Source organism: Ammospiza caudacuta, chromosome 4, assembly GCF_027887145.1.
Source record: "Ammospiza caudacuta isolate bAmmCau1 chromosome 4, bAmmCau1.pri, whole genome shotgun sequence".
In the NCBI taxonomy this organism is placed as follows: domain Eukaryota; kingdom Metazoa; phylum Chordata; class Aves; order Passeriformes; family Passerellidae; genus Ammospiza; species Ammospiza caudacuta.
Genome location: NC_080596.1, coordinates 45464466 through 45487573, shown reverse-complemented (window position 1 = coordinate 45487573; position 23108 = coordinate 45464466). Strand labels below are relative to the sequence as shown.

The following is a 23108-nucleotide window of genomic DNA, read 5'->3' as shown; positions in this document are numbered from 1 at the left end:
CTGCCCCGCGCTGCCCTCGGGGAAGGCGCGTCCGTGCGAGTCCGGCGGGGCCGCGCCAGGCAGGCCCGCCCAGCCCCGGCGGCAGCGGGGCCGGGCCGGGCCCAGGGAGCGCGGCCGGGAGCTCCGGCCATGGCGGCCAACGAGGACCAGGAGGCGAGTGCCGGGCCCCGCTGCCTGAGGGAGAGCGGAACCGGGGCTGGGAGGGCGGGATAGCCCCGTGCGGGGTGAGGGGGTGGCCGCCGTGGCGGGGGCGGGAAGGGAGCGGCGGCCCTGGAGCGGGGGAGGGAGCTGGGCGGCGGCGGGGCCGGGCACGGCGGGGCGTGGGGAGGTCGTGCTGGGCCTGCGGTCGGTAACCCCTTCTCTCGTAACCCCTGCTCTCTGCTCTGGCCCTGGCTGCAGATGGAGCTGGAAGCGCTGCGCTCCATCTACGAGGGAGACGTGTGCTTCAGGGAGCTCAGCCCCGTGTCCTTCCAGTACAGGGTAAGGCCAAGGTGCACCCTGGAGTTACTTTGCTGCCTTGCTGTTGCCATTCTGGGGGATTCTAAGGCAAAGGGGTATCCGCTGTGCGGTAAAGGATAGATTCACAGGGCGCTCTTTCCAGGCTGTTTGGTACAACAGGGCTTCACACCACAGAGTGTCGTGTACGTGAACCTGCCCCCAGCACGGTTTGTTACGGAGTCACGGAACGGGTGAGGCTGGAAGGGACCACAGTGGTCACCTGGTCCAACCTCCCTGCTCGAGCAGGGCCATCCTAGAGCACGTGGCACAGGATTGTATCCACAATCTACAATGAATACCACTGAAAATCTACAGTGAGGGAGACCCCACAACATTTTTGAACAACCTTTCCATGCTCAGTCACTGCACAATAAAGAAATCCTTACACTCAGGTGAAACTTCCTGTCTGTCACTTTCTGCCCATTGCCTCTTGCCCTATTGCCAGTTATCCCTGAGCCAGGCATCCCACTTGTGTGTCTGTGCCCTGCCTAGCCAGAACTGTCACAGCTTCTGAAGAAGGCCTGCTGTGTAGTATTTACCCTAACAGATCAGAAATGGAAAGATTTATAGAGATGTTTCTATGTAAAATTTGGAGCCTTTGTTAACTGCTTAGTTACAAGATTGCTGTCTCTTGTCCAAAGACTGTTGATTGTGTCTTGTTTACCTGCTAAAGAGAAGATCTACAAAATGCTTTGGATATGTGCACTGGCACAGTCAGTGCTGAGTTCAAGGTACACAACTAGATTCTGACATGAAGTTCTCACCAGCTTTCTCAGATTTAAAAACCTGGAAGTTCTTCTGGGCACAGACTGAGGCAGATCTTTTGATGGCCAGAAGACTTTACTTAGGCACCCACAGGACAGAAGGGAGACTTCTGAAAATGCTATATGCCTGTTTCAGGGAGAAACTATCTAAAGCCACCTTTCTGTGGCTTCTCAAATAACTTTAAAATAATGTCACTAATTGCAATGAGAAACAGCTCAATTAATTAATAGCCCTTGAAATGCCAGCCATGTAAGAGTGGCCTTTCTTCATTGATTGGATCATTGTTAATAAATTTAAATTTCTTTGAAAAGGGAAATAAGACATGCTTACAAGCCTAAGTCATTTTACTTTTCACCAGCTTTGGTTGTTGCTGATTTTTATTAGACAAAAAATAATTGTCAAAAGTTAATAATAAATAAAATAATAAATACTTATGAATAAATAAATAGAATAAAACTTATTGTCATACAAAGGCAATAATACATCTTTCTCATTAAGAGAAAATTGTACTGTGAGAAATCATCATGCAAGTAAGTGCATGAGAAGATAGAAAGAATTTGTATGGCTTTGTAGAATTTGATCTGCACACAGACTGCTTTCCTGAGAGAACCCTGTGAACCTTGCAGCCACTTCTGCTCTTGGTAGCAGTGGGAAATGAACTGTAAATACTGCCTTGAAAAATGTTGCAGATTCTTGATTTAAAGTTTTATTTATTTCACCATTAAACAAGTGGTTTTTAATGTCAGTCCAGTCTGCTGAAACAGATATTGTAAATAAGAAACCAACAATTTTTTGTTTACTTTTTAAATTTTGAAACCATAGCCTTACCTTGACTAGGACTTCTGTTGTGGACACACTTTATTCTACATAATTAGATAAAGGCTGATTTTTCTAATGAGGCAAATAAGGGAAAATTTGGGGTGGTTTTAGAAACCTTACTGTGCTAGTCTTCCAGATCCTTGTGTGAAACAGTTATTTCTGATTGTATGTCAGTAATATGCTGCCTTTTTTGTTTTTAATCCAGACTCATTCTACTGAGTTCTTAAATCTTTTACTAGTCATTCTTTCATATAGGGAAATAAAATATCTGTAGCCATGAGACGTAAATATTGATATACTTACCAGTTATTTTTGCTATCTTAGCTTAGTGGTTTATTACCATCCTTATTTCAGCCCTGTCTTGTGGCTTGTTTTCATATTGCCCTGTGATTAGATGTGTGTGGGGGAGAAAAGGCTTCATATTTTCTGTTCTTATATGTGATAGTATAATATTTGGCTTGAAGATATTACAAAGTAGCTTTTAAACAAAGGAATTTAAAAACCCTAACCATAAAAGGAGATTTGTCAGTTACTGCTCTTTCTTCTAGAATGAAAAAACTGCAGGGTAAATGTTAATATTGGTGTCCAAAACTTAATGCTCTTTCTAGATAATAGCACTATTTTCTAACTGATAACTGTCAAAATAGTAATCTCAAGGAATTTTGATGGTCTAAAAGCAGTAATAGGCTTCTTTATTGGCTTTAATCCTCAGAAAGTAACTGGAAACTGTTGATTTATAAAGTTTTTGGGGTTTTTTTCCTCTTCAGATAGGTGAAAGTGGAGATCCCAAAGCCTTTTTAATAGAAGTTTCTTGGCCAGAAACATATCCACAAACAGCACCAGTCATATCGATGGATGCTTTCTTCAACAACACAATGTGAGTATTTGTGACAGCTTCACTCCCTGGCCTTGTGGTGGGAACTCTTTGTTTGAAAAGCTTTTTATTATCTGTCTAGTTCACAGTTGAGTTTAATGATTTCTTTTAGATCTTCAGCCATTAAGCAAAGCATATTGGATAAGTTAATGGTAGAAGTTGAAGCAAATCTCGGAACTGCAATGACATACACACTTTTTGAATATGCCAAAGACAATAAGGAGGTGTTCATGGAAAATCAACCTGTTAACACTGTGGTAAGTGGATAAATTCTGATTTTAATTTTGTGCTTTTAAAACTGAAAAAGAATATTGATATTATAACCTGAATACTTCAGAGTTCTCTCTAAGCTGAAAATTCCTTCATTGGTTATACATGTTAGTGGCCAAAAGTGACACACAAAGTATGGTGCCACAATGCTCTGTGGTGATAATTGTTGTATTTGATAGTTATTTTGCTGTTACACCAAAATGTTTGCAGCCTGCTGTTATGTCCCACAGGATAACATTAAAATAGAGATTTTGAGCAGAAGCAAAACTAAAGGAAGCTGAAACAGAGATGTGTCTGCTGAGGATTGGATGGGTGGCAATTTACTGCAGCCTTCCTGAGATTGTATAAGTGCACCTCCAGGGTCTTAAAGTAGTCGGGCTGGGTCCATTTGTGGCTTTTGAGTTGTGTAAGCCATGATGGTGCAGCAGATCTGCTTTGAGGAGGTAGGAATGATTTCTATGTTTGAGAAGTCTGAATCCATTCAGACTAAATCACACTCCATGATTAAATTTTAAAAGTGAAAAAGGTGCCCTTTGCAACTGGAAGAGAATAATTCCAGTCCCTAACACATGTTTTTTAAAAGTACAGCCCTGATTATATGTGGATTAAAAGCTGCAGGCTGCTGACAGCATTGCTTCTTTCTGACAGTCAAGGTATTTCAGTATGTCAGGTTTAATAATCACATTACACAGAGATATCCATGAAACTAATATGCAAAATGTTTACAACCACTTTTATCCTTCTCAGACTTCAGTAAGCAATAGTATTTCAATTGGAACTCCTGAAGTGCCACCAAGTAAGAAAAAAGAGAAAAAGGAGCAGTTATCCAAAACCCAGAAACGAAAACTAGCTGATAAAACAGGTTTGTTCACTATACTAATCTTTGCTTTGATCAGTATGAAAATCCAAATTTTATAGTAGGGACACCTGGCTAGAGAAAGTATAACTAGTAATTTGTTCATAAGATGAGCTACTTTAAGTCTGTGGTCTCCATTTTATTTGTTTTAGATGAATTGTTCTTGCTTGAGATGTTAGTTCTGGTCACAGCAACTTTCTATAGAGTTATAATTTAATGACATCTTTTGTTGACTTTCAGCAAAAAATGCCGATGGGCAAATTGTTGATGGGCTCTCATAAATAATTCACATTATTAAAAATGTAATTTCTAAACAAAAGTATTTTATTTGGAACCCAGAGTAAAGCATCTAATTTAGTTTGCATTCTAGAAATAGAAGTGCTTGTGCAGATACTTAATGCTTTCAATGAAATAGAAGGATTTGGATTGAAAGAGTTGATTACTTCAGTTAATTTGCAGATGACTCTTTCATGTTCACCTTCAGTTTCCAGTAATCCTGTTGTAGCAATAAGTTATACCCTGTCATAGCAATTCCTACACATAATCTACCTAACCTAATGTATAATTGGCAAGCTTAATGTCAACTGTATAAAGGAAAAGCTGCATAAAATGTAGTTCTTTGACAGAATTCATCATTGCTGGTCAGCCCAGCTCATATTGGAACTACTTTCTAAACTAAATTTCAGGTGGACTGAGGTGTTTTTTATATAAACTGAATTACTTTGAGTCACATAATCAGAGAATCACACCAAGGTTGGAAGAGACCTTCAAGTTCATCTATCCAACCATCAGCCCATCACCACCATAATCACCCCTAAACCTGTCCCCAGGTGCCACATCCAGGCACCTCTGGCGCACTTCTGGAGACAGTGACTCCAACACTCCCCATGGCCACTTACTCCAATACCTAACTACTCTTTTACTGAAAAATGTTTTTTGGAAATCTAATCTGAACCTCCCTTAGCCATTTCATTTCCTCCTTTCACTTTGAGGTTGGTTGAAGAACACACTGTGTTTAAGACATTAAAATCTGTTTCTGTCCTCATGGCTTCAGAGTGCAGAAATTGAGGGGTTTGGCTATTTAGCATTTTGTGGGTTGATTTTGAGGAAAGGTAAATATTCCCCTTTGCTTGTGTGCTGAAATTAAAACCTTTTTCTGCAGATAACAAAGGAGAGCTTCCACGAGGATGGAACTGGGTTGATGTAATTAAGGTAAAGTGAGTGTATTATATACAGTATTGTGAACATGCTGTGTATGTAAATTGAAAATTATTTGTACTTATATCTGAAGAAAACTGATCTATTTTTTTCTTGCTTTTCTTCCTAACTATGTTTGGATTTGACTATGATGTCTGATTAATTTCTGTATGTGTCCAGCATGTAAGTATTTTCAAGTTCTCTTATTTACTGAGCAATTAAATCTTAATTTTATGAGAGGGCTTTGCTAACGAAATGTGCTGCAAATATTCTGTCTTCATATGACAAGAAGATTTTAAATAAAGTTAGTAGTGCTGCCAGGTTCTGGAGGGCTGTGGGTAAGTAAGGAATAAAAGGGAGCTGTCCCAAGTGGGAGCACCTTGCTCTCTCCTACAAGCCTCATTCTCTGCTGCAACTACTCCAGTGAATAATTCTTTTCTGCTTGCTCCCTCACTATTGATTTTTTCCACTCTCTTGTCTTTGCTGATTCAGTGAAAATCACTGCTTTACAATTTTGAAAGCAAACTATCTTATTTTACACAATTGAGGTAATTTTTGCTGTAAGACCTAACACCAGTTCCAGTTGTTAAGTAAGAGCAAGTAAATGATGAAGGTTGTTTTGGGCAGAGTCCTTCTGAGTTAGAAGTGGCTATTTATAGTGGATGTCTTGGTTTTCAGATAGATTTCATTACAGGTATGCTACTTTTGATAATTATCAGCTTAGCTTTAAAAGGTGAGAAATACTAAGTTAATGTCTATTTTTATACTGTCTAAATTTCTATATGGGAATTCTCTCAGAGATATATGAAGATAAAGTTCTGTTACTTCATCTTTTTTTTTCTTTTTGGAGAGCTAGTGATAAAGCCTTCAAATTAAATAGAAACAGTGCCCTGAGGCTTTTCTGGGGTTTGTTGTTTGTTCTTTTAAAATTCAACTTTCATGATCAGGAAATAAGCTCATTTAGTGTTTAAGCTTAAGAATTAACTTCTGATGCTTTTCAGTCTTTTGATACAGTAGCACAATCAGTCTGTATTGTTAATTAAGTAAATGCATGTTCAGTGTGAGATGGAAATAATGTTCTTGTTTCCTAATAAATGGAATGACAGCCTAAAATTTGAATACTTTCTTTTTGTGTCTCTTTTATAGTTAAGCAAAACTGGTTCTAAAGATGATGAATAAAGGACTTTGGTACAAGGAAACTCCACCTTTTAATACAGTGCAATTCTGGGCCACCATCTCTCTCTTAATAACTTTCATATTTGTTGAAGTAAACATTTTATAAAGCTCGATTTCCTAACTTGTAAATCTAGTCACACAAGCTTGTCTAGAGACCATGTGGTTGTCTTCAGAAAAATCAACCAACAAACTTGCCTTAAATGAAGGTTAGAATGTGACAAAGGATATAGGGAGCCAGTGAGCCAGTGTGGTGAATAGTGCTGAAGTGTTTATTAATTTATATTTAGTCTGTAGTAAAATCCTGTTATAGTGAACCCAATGATACTGTAAACATTTCATGATGTTCTTATTCCAGTTGAAGAAAAAAGCACTATAACAGTGATTGGTGGCTTGATGGCTTAATTCATCAAAATAAATTGTTCCATGGAAATAAGACCTTTGTCATTTGTTTTCTAGTATGAGTTAGAAGGAGGACATACAAATTGTTGCATTGCAGAACAGGCTAGAGTTTGTGGTCTCATTTTCACTAGTAACTGGCTGAAATAGTAACTACTAGTGAAAGCAAGGCCAAATATTCTAGTCTGCTCAAAAATGAATGGTTAAAGCCGGAGTGCAGCTTCTTTATTGTGCACAATATCCATCTGTTGGTCTTTCTCCAGTGTGCATGTTTACAGACAGTGGGATGTCTGAGGAGGGGCAAAAGTGCTTTCTTGCACATGTCTCAATGAGTGTTGGGATTTTGTAGCTGTTTCACTGGAGAAATAGGCATTCTTTGGAGGGATTTCCTGACTAACTGGTGGGACAGGGGAAATCAGTAATCCATCAAACAGTTTGGGAGAAGTTCTTTGTGAGAGCTCTTTTTTTTTTTTTTCCCTAATCTGCTCTCTTGTATAAGAAGGAGAAGTCATTTTTACTGTATGAACTGTCATTGAATACAAGATGCCTTAATGTCTTATATTATTTTTGTTTGTTTTGAGATGAACTTTAATAAATGCCTATTTATCTGCTGTGGTATTTGTTTATTGCTTTAAATTCTGTATTGCCTACTGCACTTTTCAATTTGCAAATTTGAAATTGAAAGGACTCTGTTACAAAGAAAGGCTTATTTTCAAAAAATTGCTGGGAGAATTCTGTCTCCCCTCTTGTGGTATATGTTTACATGATCTTCAGGATGGCTGTGTTTGTTGTTGATAGGAGGATCAGTCACTTACCAGGAGCACAGGACAGTATCCATTGCATTCAGTACACACAGAGCAAGTCCAGTGTCCCTTGGGAAGAATGCGCTCCACTGTGTACAGCATCCATCATTTCAAAAAGGCTGGTTTCTTTTTGAGCTCTACTCTCATGTAGTAAAATGTTGTAAAGTAGAAAAGGGAGGACTTTTTCTGACTGATGCAGCCTTGCCTGTGACATAAACTGGGGGTTCATGGCTGCAGTCTGAGCAGGAGCACCCAGCACAGAGTGCCAGTGCCAGGACAAGTTGCTCTGGCAGTACACAGTGAACCTGTAGCAGGGAAGGACATTTAGTTTTAGTCTCTGCCAGCACCAGGACAGGCAGGACTCTATTCATGAGTTCCCCAAGGGGAATTGACATGTTTTTGCTGGTATCCTTGGTGTATAAATCAAGTTGCTCTGACAGTTTATCTGAATAGATTAGTTATGAGAGGGTGGGAGAAGAACAAATAAGAACCACATCTCTTGCCTTCTATGGTTTTAGTTACTGTGTGTAACCTGGTAACCTTGTGAAATGCATGCTTTTTCAGCTCCTAGTTTGCCTGTAAATCACATGCTCTCATGAAGATACCTGAGAGTCTTCTCTGGTTGTGTTAGTAAATGTGTTTACTTTGAAGTCTAGTTTCACAGGAAATATTTTGTGTTGGAAATTTTTATACTCATTTTTTGCTTCTGTGTAAATTGTGAAAGGTAATTTGTATCATTCAAACCATTTTCTGATATGATGTGATGGCTGGAACAGGATCATTTAAAGAATCTGGATATTTGATGTTATGGAGAGGCCTGAGCAGTGATAAATGAGGGTAAGGAAAAATCTAATGATTATCTGGTAAGGCACAATTGTAAATAAGATCAAGACTCCTGAAGGAATTCTAAACACTTGAAAAATCTCCTGCCACCTTCTTTATTTTTTTACAAAGACCTAGTGGCAGTGGAAAATCAGTGATTACTCAGTAGGATGAGAGTGTCTTGATTGTATGGCTACACCACATATTTAAATCCATGAGTTTTGCAGTAGAGCTTTGTTTGGCCTGGGAAGACAAGTGTCAATACCAGTAACAGTAAAATAAAGGTAGCAAATATCCAGAATTGCTGTGGGTACCATGACCAAAGATGCCCCATTGCTCTCTAACATATCCAATTCCAGGGAGTAATGCAGACTGCCTTTAAGTACATTGAATAGAGGGATGACAGCTGTGATTAGTCAGCAGTGTGTGCCTAGCAGATCCTGCTCACCCCTTGGTCAGCCTGACACAGATACACTGAAATCAAGGCTGATAATTTCTTCAGTCCTGCTCTGACTGGTTGTATGTGAGATGCACAGATAAAGAGTGCCCAACTGATGAGCAATTACATTTTGGTGAGTAAAAGACCAGTAGGAAAAAAGTCAGCATTTCCTCACAGAGGACCTGTGACAAAAGTGCAAATATAAGGATGCTATCCTCCTTGCATCTGAGGCAATACAAATGATTTTGGGTAATACTGTGAAATTTGTGCTGTGAAAATCCTTGAACTGATCTGAACCGGAAATATTTTCCCTTTGGAAATTGTTTCTTCCAACAGTACGGCACCCTAAGCTCTTGCAGTTAACAGCAGAACAAAGTGGGGAGGAGATGCTCATTCAACAGAGAAAATACCAGAAGTGTGAGAATTCTGGGTGGACTGGAGGAGGAAGTGGATGGGGGAAAACATCCCCACAGGCAAAACTAGAAGAGCATAGGGGATAAATTTTCATTGCTGCAGGACAATACAACAAAACAAAAGCTAAATTCTAGCATGAGCTTGGGGTATGGTAAAGGACAAGAGGATTGTAGATTTTCTTTTCGTTGCTCTGGTTTCCTTCACCAAAATGGATTTGGCTTCATCTCAGAATGGGTCTGTTTTGTGGCTGTGAGAAGAATTTGTGTTTGCCTGTTATGTTTCCTGTTATTCTCTTTCTGAGCCCATGTAAGCAGCCTCTGAAAGCCTGGTGTGCTCTCAGAAATAACTTCAAACGTATTGACTAGGCACTGGAAAATCATTAACTATTTGTCCTCTCTTTCCTTCATTCAGAGCAAAGTGAAGAGTGACTCCAAATGTCTTAGTTACACAAGACATGAATATCTACATCCAGCCCTGGTGTCCTGTGTCAGACTGAACATGTTATATAGCTGTCCCCTGCTACTGTGTCTGAGCATTCTTGCCTGTGGTTCCTACAGATGTTGTGTTTGAAGTATTCATGTTAGAAATAGAGCAGAAATTTGAAAACTGCTATTGTGGTTAGCTACCACAAGTTGTGTATGTTGTGAGATGGGTCATAGCAGTGAGGGAAAGCCAGGCTGTAACTCCAGAGCCTCACTGGAGAGGAGTGAGGGTGTGTGGGTGTCCCTGAGGGCAGAGTTGCCTCTGCAGTGTCTCCATTATTGCTGATGGTCAGAAAGGGAAATTAGCCTAGTCTGAGTTTGGAAGATACCCTTCAAGAAGTGATATAGAAGGAAGAAAGAAAGAAAGAAATCTTTTTCTCAAACAATCATCTGCTATAATGTCATTGAAAGACAATAAACACAACCTTGACTGAATTTGCTCTTCAGAGCAGAACTTTAAGTCAAGTATCTCTGTCAGTAATGCATTCTATGATTTCCTGCAGGTAAAACAAATGTGAACAAAGCATTGCTATGTGAAGAGCTGCTGTTCCACTGTAGAGAACCATTTGATCTCTACCTACAGTGAAAATGATGCTTCAATTGACCTTGAAGACACAGATTTTATAATAGCTCAGGGAAGAGCCCATCATTCAAAAGTAGACAGCTTCTGTAGACAGTTAACAAATTTTGCCCAGCATTATCAGAAAAATGATATTTTTTGTGAAGATCAGCACTAGAGTATTACCAGGTTTTAGTTAACTGGTATATTGCATAATTTTGATTTTCCTTTCCCCTCCTCATGCCATATGTCTTTAGCTGATAAAAGTACAGGATGTCATATAGACATTTATTTCCAAAATTAAAATAGTGCTAAAGGAAAGGAAATAATCCTACTCAGAAGTAAGGATGTGCCAAAATTAAAGCTGGGTATGTGATGTTTATATAAAAAAAGAATTCATAGGAATATTTTCTTTCTGTGACTACGTGTTTTCTGGGTTTGTTTGTGGGTTGGTTTTTTCCCCAGTAGAGTTCAAACAGATGGTTAGTGCTTTTCTTCCTAGTGCCCTGTTAGTGCGAAAGCAATACAAAAACTGAATTTTAGTACTCTCCTAAGGCTGAAAAGAGAAAAAAGTTTTCACTTAGTGAAAGCAAGTAGAGTAACAGACCTGTCCCTGGAACAATGTGGACCTTTGAACAGGATGGCCAGGTAATGAGGCAAATAATTTGCTTTAATAAAACTGACGGGATGTGAGTGGTTTAGTCTGCTTCAGAGTCTATCTTCATGTGGTGGATTTGTGACTTATAAATGCTTATGAATAATTGTAGCTTTTATACAGAAAGGTGTATTGGGTGGGGGAGGAAGAAGATAGAAACTACTGAGTGGTGTTTATGCCTCACACCTGGAATGAGTAAACATAATCTGTGTCGTGTTGGATATAATATAATGCACAAGCTACAATGTGTCACTCCTGGTTTATTTTCTCTTTTTCTCTTGTTTTAAACGTATACACTTGAGACCTCTGCTCCAAACTCTGACTGGTAAAAATTGGGCAGAATCTCTTTGTGATCATCACAATAATCTTTGTTTCACAGACACAAGCTCTACTCTGTTAGATGCTCTACTGATGAACACAGAGGAGGCAAGGCAGGTCATTGTCTTGCAAGATCAGGAAATGGGAAAGATATTCTATGAGGAGACACATGCTAAATATGAAAAGCAAATACTCAACTTCTTTGGATATCTGTTTAGGGAGAAAAGATGACAGTAGAAGTGAAGAGTGGAAGAAGGAGGAAGGATCTCGAATTTGTAGCCTTAAGAACATGGGTGGTTAGTCTTCTAAAAATTACAGTTGATAAACATATGTTGTTTCTCTGTATGTTAACATATCTCTTAAGGTATTTTAGAAGATGATAAAGTATTATTTAAAGTATTAATAGTAAACCCTTGATGGGAGGAAAGAATGTCACCAGAAAAAGTTTATGCACAGGAGCAAATCTAGAAATTTTGATTTGAAGCTGTGGGATTCTTGTATATCAAGCAAATGCAATTTCTGTTATGTGAAGAAGTGGAGATAACCCTAAAGCCTCGCTTCCTCTTTTCTGCAAGATTCTGAATACTTTAATACTTTGAGTGTTGTAAGCTCAGAATTTTTTCTGCTGGAAGGAAGGGGAGTGCACAAAATTTGGGTTTAGATGTATGTTTTGCAAATGTAAATCCAGCTCATCAGTATTTAAATCTGTGTCTTGTAAGCAGAATGGTTAAAATGTGATTTACTATGCATGTGAGTATAAATGCAGTCTTGGTGAGGTGCCTCATTACATCATATCACATTGGGTGTCAATGTACAAAGATTAAGAATATCTGTAAGAATATGTGTCTTATTTAAGAAATATTTATCCTCTGACTCATTCAAAGCTTCTGCCATCAAACACAGCAAGATAATCAAAATTGCAGTGATTTCTTTTTAAGTTACAACAATCTGATCTCACTGTGCTTATTTGTGCTAGGGTCAGAGGCAGAAGGAAATGCATTAATGGAAGAATGCTTTCCTCAATTAGACAACTACTGTAAAGAAAGAGGTTATAACTCCAGCTGATGGACCTGAGATGGGGGCTTCTGGGTGGTGCCAGAAATTATCACCATCATGTTTCACTACATCTGGAAATTTTGAGGAAGTATAAGAAATGAGATACCGAAGATTTGTTGTAAGGTTTTCCAGATATTTGTTTTTAATTCTGGAATTCTGTTGAATTTATACTTTTAGGGTACAGTAAGTGGATTATTTGGTTTGGTATGTAAAGAAAGGGCATATTGTAAATCTAGAATGCAAAAGAGGAAGGGACAGTAATACAAAGTCTTGACTGATGCACACCATAAGAAACCTGTTAGGTTTCTGCTGTGTGTAGATTAGGTTTGTATTTGTGTCCTTAAATATGTGGGGTTTTTCCATTGTTTTCAGGTTTTATGGGGAAAAAGCCTGATAATCCCATCATCTCAGGAATATTATGAAAGAAAATCTTATAATTACTTAAAGGTATAATTGGAAGAATTAACCTAACTGACATAATGCAAAAGCAGACACTGTTGTGTTGCATCTCATGGAGTATCAAAAGAGCAGTGCAGACAGATTGTAATCAAGCAGGTGTTACTCAATACTTTTTGGGAACTGGCAAATCATCAAAAGTATAAATGGAGTTCATTCTAACAGAGAACTGGACTCAAACATTTCAGATGAGCAGGATCTGTTTAATGTGTCATCTTCATTCCCAGAAGGAAGCTGAAATAGAGGAAATCAGATTTGACAGCAGGACTTCCCTCTCAAGCAGCTGTGCTGGCTGGGACTGATGGCTGCATTGTCCTCCAGGTGTTTTTCAGTATCTTCCAGAACAGTTTTTTCCATGATTTTACCTGGCACTGAAATGAGACTGACAGGCCTGTAACTTCCAGGGTCCTCCCTCTTGCCCTTCTTGAAAGTCAGGTTAGTGTCACCCAACTTCCAGTCCACAGGGATCTCTCTGGATTCTGAAAAATAAAAAAAATCAAGAAAAAAAAAGAAAAAAATCTCAAAAATCAAGAGAGGTTTTGCAATGACATCAGCCAGCTCTTTGAAGATTCTCAGATAAATCCCATCAGGCCAAATAGATTTTTAGGGATCCAGCTGAAGCAGCAGATCTGCTCGACTTCAGGGTCAACTGGGATGAGCCCTGGTCTTCCATCTCATGGCACTGAAACCCCCTTGGTCCATCATCTGTGTTGAAGACAGGGGCAAAGAACACATTAAACACCTCTGCCTGGTCCCTGTCCCTGTTTTGGGGGTGACCATCCTCATCCTGTAACAGGCCAATGTTATTTTTCACTCCCTATTGCCATTAATATATTTGACAAAAACCTTTTATTGTCCCCGACGGTTCTGCCAACTTTCTCCCTACAGTGGCAAGAGGCATATCTGTATTCCCACATCACCTGACCTTGCTTTCACTGGGCATACACCTTCCCTTTTTTCACCTTTTTTGCAAGAGAGGGTCCCTGTTCTGCCAAAATAGCCTTCTGCCTTGTCTGACTTCTGACATTTGGGAACTTTTGCTCCTGTGCTCTGAGGAGGTGATGTTTAAAAAGTGACCAGCATTGATGTACCCCAGCACCAGCAAAAACATTTTCCTGGGAGATCTTACTTACTAGTTCCCTGAGTAACCTGAAATCTACTCTTCTCATGTCCATTTTGTTGCAAATACTTACAAACTTCAGCCTACCAGGTAAGTGCTGAATTCTCTCTGTTCAGAAGTTGCTCAGTAAAGGAATAAATATACATTTCTTTCCAATCCTTAAAGGAGATTAATTTATTCTTAATTAATCTGAAGATGATTCACTTCTTTAATCAATGGAAATCTAATTGCTAAGTACTTACATTAAAAATACTGAATCTGAGGAGTTTCCTTCAACATTTTATGGTGCAAATGAATTGTATATTTAAATGAGCAGCAGTGCTTTTCTCATTATAGCATGAAGTACAGCACTGGAAGATATTTTCTGAAGGAAAATATTCCCTGAGCCTTTATAGATTATGCTGGTTACACTGTCATCAAATAGATACATAAGATTTTATCCCCATCTTAGAGATGTGTAACTTTCCCAGTTGAGATATATACTTGTTAAAATAGAGGTCATAAGTCTCAAATCCACATCTGCCCATCTGCCAAACTGCAGCAATCTGGTAGGCAAGAGCTGCACCTACCTGAAGTAGTAATGGTGTTCTTTAATAATGTTTTATGATTAGAACAGCTTCTTAACTTTCCATTATGTTCTCACAGCTTGCCTTTTAGTCATGTTCATAACATATTTTTCAGGGATATTTTCAGCAGGGATCTGCACACAGGCAGCAAGCTAAGAGCAAACGGCTGAGCACTTTCCAGAAACCGCATAACATATTTCAAGAGTATGCTCCACTTGCTCTCAGAGAGGAAGCCTCCATTGAGCTTCTGGAGACAGGTGAGACTAGAAACCCAAAATTAGGAGAAGGGCATTTAGCCAGAATGATCAGCAATACATTATTTCCTAAAAGAGGGGGACAAATTAGTTTAGGTAATAAAATAAGGTAGAAGACGTCATCAGTTTTGGCACTCCTCAGAATCTTGTGGTAGGACAAACAATACCTTTAGCGAGAGGGTTACCACTGTCATAAATATGTAAAATAGACATTATTTTGCAATAACCCTAAATGCCTTTTCCAAGTTCAATGTGTTTTTTAATCCACTTAAATGTATGTAACTCTTTTTACAGTCTGCAGGCAACTCTTTAGGCTCTACTAGAGGACCAGAAAGCCTGGAGTTTAGCCAAACAAAATAAAACATGCTGTGAAATGCTATTTAACTGCAGAGAATAAAATGACTACTGCAGAGTAGTCTTAATAGCACAATAATATTTTAACAGCAAAGCCACAGATTTCATGAGCTTCTTGCAAACAGATCTTTTCTGGGTTTAATATTAAGAACAAAGGAAAATCAGATATTTTCTCTGAGGTTCGAAGCGGTTGTACATCAGAGCTAATGAAGTTATTTAGTATTTCTTTCTAAGCACAGAACTATGAGTATTGCAAGCATGTTCATACAAATGTGCTTTGTCCTCAACCCTCCACTGCATGGAGAATTTTGTCCTACTTGCCTACAAACATGTCTGTCTGTACTGTATATGACTTGCATGTAAGCCCCTCACCTCATAAAAGCCTTGTGTTACTTCATGTAAGTGCAAACATATGAAGCAGCATAAGGGGAGAGGAGCTAATTACAATAATTCTGGAAGAAGTTTCTAGGGTATTTTATGCATTGCTTAGAATTCCAATTAAAATTACATATCTTGTGAAGAGCTTCTGATATCAGGTTCTTATTTGTACCTGAAAGTTGGATGGTTTCTTTTTTTAAAAGGAGAAAAATGTTTATAAGAAAGAAATGTCTTTTGTAAGTTCCGCAGCTTCTTTCAGAATGAAAGTTGGAATGTAAAACACATGCCTGCAGCTTAGTTACCAAGGAATCAAAAAATGGTTGGGAGGGACCTTTAAGGGTCATCTAGTTCAACTTGCCTGCAATGACATCTTTAACAGAGCCCCATCCAATCTTACTTCGAATGTTTTCAGGGACTGGACATCCACCACCTCTCTGAGCAATCTGTTCCTGTGTTTCACCAATCCCATGGTAAAAATCTTCTTCCTCATATTCAGTCTGAATCTATGCTCTTTAAGTTTAAAACCATTAGGCCCTGCTAAAATATTTGTTCCCATCTTTGTTAGAAGCCCCCTCTAAGCAGTGACAGGCCAGAATCCAGTCTCCACAGAACTTTCTCTTCTCTAGGCTGAACAACCCCAACCCTTGGTCTTTCTTCAGAGGAGATGTAGTCTAGCCCTCTGAGCATTTTTGTGGCCCCCCCCTAGACTTGCTCCAACAGGTCCATGTCTTTCTTGTGTTGGGGACCTCAGCTGGATGCAGGGTTCCAGGTGGTGTCTCAGGAGAGCAGAGCAGAGGAGCAGAACCCCCTTCCTTGCCCTGCTGCCCATGCTGCTTTGGATGCAGCCCAGGACATGTTTGGCTTTCTGGGCTGCCAGTGCTCATTGCCAGGTCATGTCCAGCCTCTCCTCCACTGAGCAGTCTTTAAATGCAATGTAATTCCATAAGGCATTTAATGAACAGGCTATACAGTTGCTTAAGTTGGACATCAGCCTGAGCAGTATGGTTGTGATCCATTGAAGAACATGAGTTTACCTGACCATTCTCATCCCAAATGTTCTCATACTCAATTGCAGTTTTCTGATGGGAACATGGGGTTGTTTTTTTCCAAAACAACTGTCAGTATGTGATTCACACCAACAACCAAGCTTCTGAATGAAAGAAAAACCAACCCAGAGATGCAAGAACTAACGTTTGATTTATTGGTGCCACTTGTGAGAGCAGAAAAGTACAATTCATTCTAAGCCTCTTCTGTCAGATTGCTGATGTTGGCAACATTTCCATGCATTTTTAAGAGGTAATCAAAATTTAAGTACTATTTTGTAGAGGAGAGATTACTGATTTTATTTTAACATAAGAATTATCACAAGTTGCCATTATCATAACTGATGTATTTGGGATACTTCCATACAGTCTGCACATTGTCCTTGTGGAAAGACTTAGAATTGTCCCCAGGTATATAAATTATAAAATATGCTGTAAGTTTCAGTTATTTCAGCAGATAAATAGGTGGGCATACATATTTTATAGCAAGATAATCATAGATTTAAAAGCATAGTTTTCTTTTTCACTGAAACTAAATTAATTTTAACAAATGAAGAATCTCTGGGGTGTGAGATTTGCCAAATAATGAATATTTTCTGCCAACAAAATGCTATTTAGAAAGGGCATCAACCTTTATGCATTTGCTGTGCTTCAATCCTAGCCAGTAACTAAGTATCATGAAAAAAAGCCCCAAAGCTCACAGGCTGAGACAAGAACAGTTGATTAATTTAAAAATAATGAAATATACTACTAATAATAGTAATAATAAAATAATTGTAATGCAAAAAGAAAGAGTAATAAACCCCAAGAAGGACAAGAGGTGCACAGTCCAGTTGCTCACCACCTGCTGACCAATGCCCAGCTGTCCCTGACCAGCCATCAGTGGCCATTGACCAACCTTCCCCAAATTTATGTCCTGAGCATGACATTCCGTGGTGTGGAATATCCCTCTGGCCAGTTCAGGTCAGCTGTCCTGGCCATGCTCCCTCACAGCTCCTTGTGCACTTCTTCACTGGCAGAGCCTGGGACACTCAAAAGTCCCTGACTTGGGCTGAGCACTGCTTGGCAACAACCAAACATCAGTGTGTGATCAGCATCATTCTCACACTGAATCCAAAACACAGCACTGCGCCAGCTACCAGGAAACAAATTAACTCCATCCCAGCTGAAGCCAGGACAGCTCAAAGTATCAGTCAAGAACAGAAATCCAAGTGAATGTTCTCATGCAAACAAATTGTTTTTAACTAGTTCTTCATTTTAATCAGTGTTAGATGCTGAAAATCAGTTTCTGCCTGGACTGAAACTGCCATCTCTTCTCTGAATTCAAAAGGAGTTGTGTTCTGACATGAACTTCTCAGCACAGATGTGTAAAATTACAGCTTTAACTCTGATCTCTGTTGTAATCCTTGCTCATCCAGTGTATTTATGTGTATTTTAAGAAAAATATGGCAACCTGCAGATTCTTTCATTTTTTGGTGGTTGCCTTTAGCAGTAATTGCTGGTCTCTGGAGTATGCATTACCCACCAGAGGGAGCTGAATCCAAGAGCAGTCTGATTTTCATAGAATCATACAATCATTTAGGTTGGAAAAGACCTGCAAGATCACAGAGTCCAACCATTAACCCAAGTCCATCATTAAGGCATGTCCCTAAGTGCCACAGCTACTTGTCTTTTAGATAACTTCAGGGATGGTGACACAACCTCTTCCCTGGGCAGCCTGTTCCAATTCTTGGCAACCTTTTTGGTGGAGAAATTTTTCCTAAAATCCAATCTGCCATCTTCTGGAGCAACTTTGAATACCCAGGAGGTTGCCAGGTGAAAGTCATCTTTTACACTTCACAGAGCTTTGGATTTGGGCATTTGTCCTCAAGCTAGATTGGGAGCAGATGATGACCAGGTAGGAAATAATTTTGCCTCTCTATGCTGTTACCTCTTTTGGGAACTCTCATTTCAGTGTCAAAGCAGGCAAAGCAAAACCTTGTGATATACATGTTATCATTCTTTGGTTTTTATGTATGCTGTTCTTCATGTAAAGTCAACGGAATTGTACAAAATATGAATAACTGGGAATAAACTACTCATCCCTAAGAAGATTAGGCCAGGTAGAAGCAAGTGTGAATAGGTTCTCTGAGTCTTTAAAATCTCCCAAAATTCTTGACTACAAACAGTGTGCCAGTACTGACACAGGCAATGAAGCAGGAACTCCTTGGGGTGTTTATTTTTGGTAAACAATTGGTCCAGGTGAAAGGGGATTTATTGTTCTAGTTTGTTAAATCATAAGATCAATTTGTATTTAATTAAAAAAAAAAAATCTTCCTTTGACTTAGAGTATGGGAGGAATGCTGGTCCTTGTGGACAAATGAGTAAATGAGTTTATTTCTGCATATTTCCTTCTGCACTCAGAATAAGTCATCCTCAGAGAAATAAGTAGATGTTGAGACATAGAGATTAATGGCTGAGAGGTGGTCAAGAATATCTTCTTATACCATTTCTGAGTTGTAGCTGACCACATAAACAAAAACAGTATTTAGAAAAAGGTGGAGTTGACTTCTTTATACTACAAAAGAAAGGAAAGCTCACATAGGTAATTATGGCTGAGCAATTATGTACAAAGCTCGTCCCTACTGCCTCTCTGCTACTTGCTCAAGTCATTTGTAATTTTCAGTGCCATGGCATCCTCTAACTTCTGCAAAATGGTCAGTCTTTTGGTCATGAGAATTTTGACTGACAGGAGACAGAAACTTCCCTAGGTAATAGTTAAATTTGCTTTCTATGCCACCAATTATGGCTTAACAACCTCCTAGACTTCCTATGGCATTTTTTTTCAGTTTCAAAATTTTGTCTTGCAAAAATGGCAAAAGTCTCATCAAGTAAGCTCAGTTTTAGCTCAGGTTTCTGTTCCTTGACAGCATTTTGTCATGTCCTTCAAAGGAAGGTACAACACAGTTTATATCAAATTGCTGTCAGATGGACTTTGCTTAATGGCTTCCTCAGTTAGAGGTTGCCTTGTATACTGGAGCATGAGGTTTTAATACCTTATTTTTTAAATGTCTAACTTATGAAGGGCTCATTATCCTTTTCTTTTCAGCATTTCAGAGAGGGGGACTTGTTACTGTATTTATTTTGCTTATGAATTTAGTTAATAGTAGGGTAACTTGTCAGGAATTTTAATAGGTATTTTCCAACATTTCAATGGGAATGAATCCGTCAAATGTAGAAAATAAAGAGAGTAAGGTAAAAACTTTAAAAATATTAGCAGGAGATTCTATCATTTCAAAACTAAAACAAACCTTAAATTATGCAGTTTACAATTGTGTCTCTCAGCAGTAGCTATTGGATAAATTACACACACTTTGTATTTTCTTAATTAAAGAAAATAGTATGGGAGAAAATTCCACAACTCTTTTTGAAGATGAGACATGTTATAATTTCTTTTAGAAGTTAACTAGCTTTAAAATGACCCTTCACTTTGCTTTTTTAGGCGTTTTCTTATTACTTTTTATGCTTCTCCTTCTATTTCTGACATCTTTTTACTTCTCTCTCTGCACTTCATTCCTGCTGTCATTTCAATCTCTGTTTCAATTCTCTCTCTTGTTTGGATTTATTTTTCTCGATTTTTCTCTTGCTTTGTATGTGGGTTATACTTTCACATTCTCTATTTTCTTATTTGACTTCCCTTTAGAATTTTATTGGTTCATACTTCATTCTGAGGTCAGGAAAGGGAAAGGAATACATGCCAGCTACAAACTCAGGAAATATACTCAGCTCTGGTTTGTTTTTTTTTTTTATTGTTTTAAGGTTTTGATCTGATGGACTCATGCCAGTTGCTGCATGAAATACTCATTTCTTCAGCAGATACTACTATACACAAGAATTTCTCCATACTTATGTCTGGAAATTCAGTGAAAGATTATATTCTATGTGTTTATAGGCTGGTAGAAAGTATTTCTCACCATTGGGAATTCAGTATTAAAAAGCTCTTCTTCATAACTAAACTGAGTATCAGCCTTCCATCATTATCTTTTTGAGAAGTCAGGTCTGTTAATAATTTCTTTATATTTACTCCATTGCTGTATAATTGATACTTTGTCATTATAGAAACCAAATCCAAATTTATAAGGGATTCCAAGGATAAATTTTGTAGGTTTGAGTTCTCTTGTGTCTTAAGCAACCTTCTATATCTTCCACTAACAAACTGCTACTCAAGTGCTTCTTCCAAACATAATTTGAAAGCCATTCTTTCGTGGTTTGATACACCAGTCTGGCATGCAGCTTTATGTTTGTTGAAATTGTCAAACTGAATTTTCTGAGAACTAGATTTGTGCTAATGCAGTGCAGGACTGTTCCCTCAGTTGGTGTCATATTCCCAGTGTCAGATCAGGGTTCATTATAAATCTTTGCTGTGTAAATATTGTAGTCATGTAAAAAGTGATGGGTTTCTTAAGGGTGGCCACTTCTATAGAATATAATGCTAGGAAAGGATGGTTATAATTACTTTTGCAGCATGTTTGACAGGACTTGAATTATGAGGTATAGGACAAGTGTGTGCCACTCACATTAATTTGGTTTTTCAAATGCCACTGGCAATACTCTGTATCAAAGACAGAAATAACTTGCAAGGTAAATCCAGGAGTTAATTGCTAGGAGTTAAGACAAAGTGTTAGAAAGAAAATGGATGAAAAAGGAAGGAAGCAATACACCATACATGCAAGAGATTGTAAAGGGAATCATCCAAACTGTCTGCTGGTGTTCTTATTCAGTCCTAGTTTTTATCTTCGGAACATCTGAAGTATATAAAACTAGATTTACAGATGGTGATGACACTGAGAGGATAGCAAATCATAATGAATACTGCATCTAGATTCAATGCAGGCAGAAACAGGAGATGGGGCAAAACAGTTTGAAAACAGAAAAATCAAATCACATTAACAATCCTAACTATCATACATAACAACTTAGAGCATTAAAATGTGCAGTTAACTGGAGTATTTAGCAAGGTGATAATTTTTATTCCTGAACTGTCACTGCCAGAGCAGTCCTGCCCTTCCTAGTCATGTCATAGTTGGTATGAAAAGTCCAAATCTGGCTGCATCAGAGCATGTGGGGGTTATTCTGCACCTTGCTCATCTGGTTGATTCTGACAGTATGGACCTGACATTGTCACATACCTCTGGCACTGGGTTGAGCATACACAACATACATCTGGAAACAGTTCATTCTTCCTTGTACATGCACTTAAGCCTCCAGGTTTTATTTAGTAGTGTGATACATTAGTGCTACAGGTTTTTTTCTGTTTTAATTTACTCTTCTTTTGTACAGAAATAGAAAAGCAGCCAGGGTATTCAGTACTACCAAAGGAGATGTGGTGGTTGAATTGATATGTTGGGATTCTGTGGCCGTTGTTCAGGGAGAAGCTGTAACTAATGACTAATTCCCTGTGATCTTTAGCTAATAAATGTTTAGAGACTTTATTCTTGCTTCTTCAGAAAAGGAAGTTGTGTGCAATTTAAAAAAATACTTTGGCAGTGGTCCATGAGGTCTTCGAGGGCATCTTTTGTAAATTTTTCTGGAGTTTTTGAAAATCACACTAGAAGCCTTTCAACAGCTTTAGGTGTCTAATTCTTCCTAAAAGTCTGGACTGTTACCCACAGTATTTTCATCCAGCTATGTTTTTCTGAAGGCAGGAGGTTTCAGCTCTTTTACATCTCCATTCAACTTCCAGATTCTGGTACCTGCATCCTCTCATGCTCCAAGAGCAAATCCTGTATTACTTCATTACTTTCAGAACGGTCTGCAGGGCTGCCTTCACTTTTCCCTGACATAAGTTTGACCCTAAATATTCTTGATAGAGCATGTTTTCTTTTCATATAATCTTAGAGAGTTCAAAACAATTGCTGTTATGAAGTGCCTCCCTCCTGCTATGAACAGCTCTGCTGTTCCTTTCAGAGCAGCAAGTAGAACCTTCAGTGTTGGCACCTTTGTCTACTCTCACACTGTTCAGGGTCGCTGCAATTACTTTATTTGCACCTGCTTCATTAATTGTCTGGGCTGTCATCTCATGGCATTAATCCATGTTGCTGACACTGCTGAGATAATACTCTTGAATGTAAAGACGACAGGCACATGGCCCAGTTACTTTCAGTTCACCTTGGAGGTGAGTGGTTTCATTTCAGTTGCTATTTCTTAAAAAAGGAGAATTGTTTCTTTGGGTTTTATAAATTTCTGAAAGGATCATGCAAATGGAAATTTCAAACTATTACTATTGTTGTTCCATATTCTATTTCAATAATCTCTTTTGCTTTACCATGGTATATTATTTAATTTCCTACTGTTTCACACGAACATCTGTAACAAAGTTGCAATGAAAACCAGCGTGCCATTTGGTTAATGAAATTAATACCAAGTGACCTGAATGTTCTGGAATTAATCAGGTGACAAAGGAGATGGGCTTAAGTTGTGAATAAGTGTATTCATGCTTGTGAGAATACAAGAGATATGAACCAAATTTCATGTGAATTTTTGGTGGAATTTTAAGATA

At 38.6% G+C, this 23108-nt stretch overlaps 1 protein-coding gene across 1 annotated transcript; it reads left to right on the top strand.

Annotated features, from left to right (window-relative positions):
• The first annotated feature begins 23 nt into the window (after positions 1-23).
• RWDD4 (RWD domain containing 4) lies at positions 24-7462 on the top strand. Its single transcript, XM_058803675.1, has 7 exons — positions 24-153; positions 400-480; positions 2850-2959; positions 3069-3213; positions 3974-4088; positions 5245-5462; positions 6426-7462. The coding sequence occupies exons 1-6, from the start codon at positions 130-132 to the stop codon at positions 5301-5303; spliced, it is 534 nt and encodes a 177-aa protein (XP_058659658.1). The 5' UTR covers positions 24-129; the 3' UTR covers positions 5304-5462; positions 6426-7462.
• The last annotated feature ends 15646 nt before the right edge of the window (positions 7463-23108 follow it).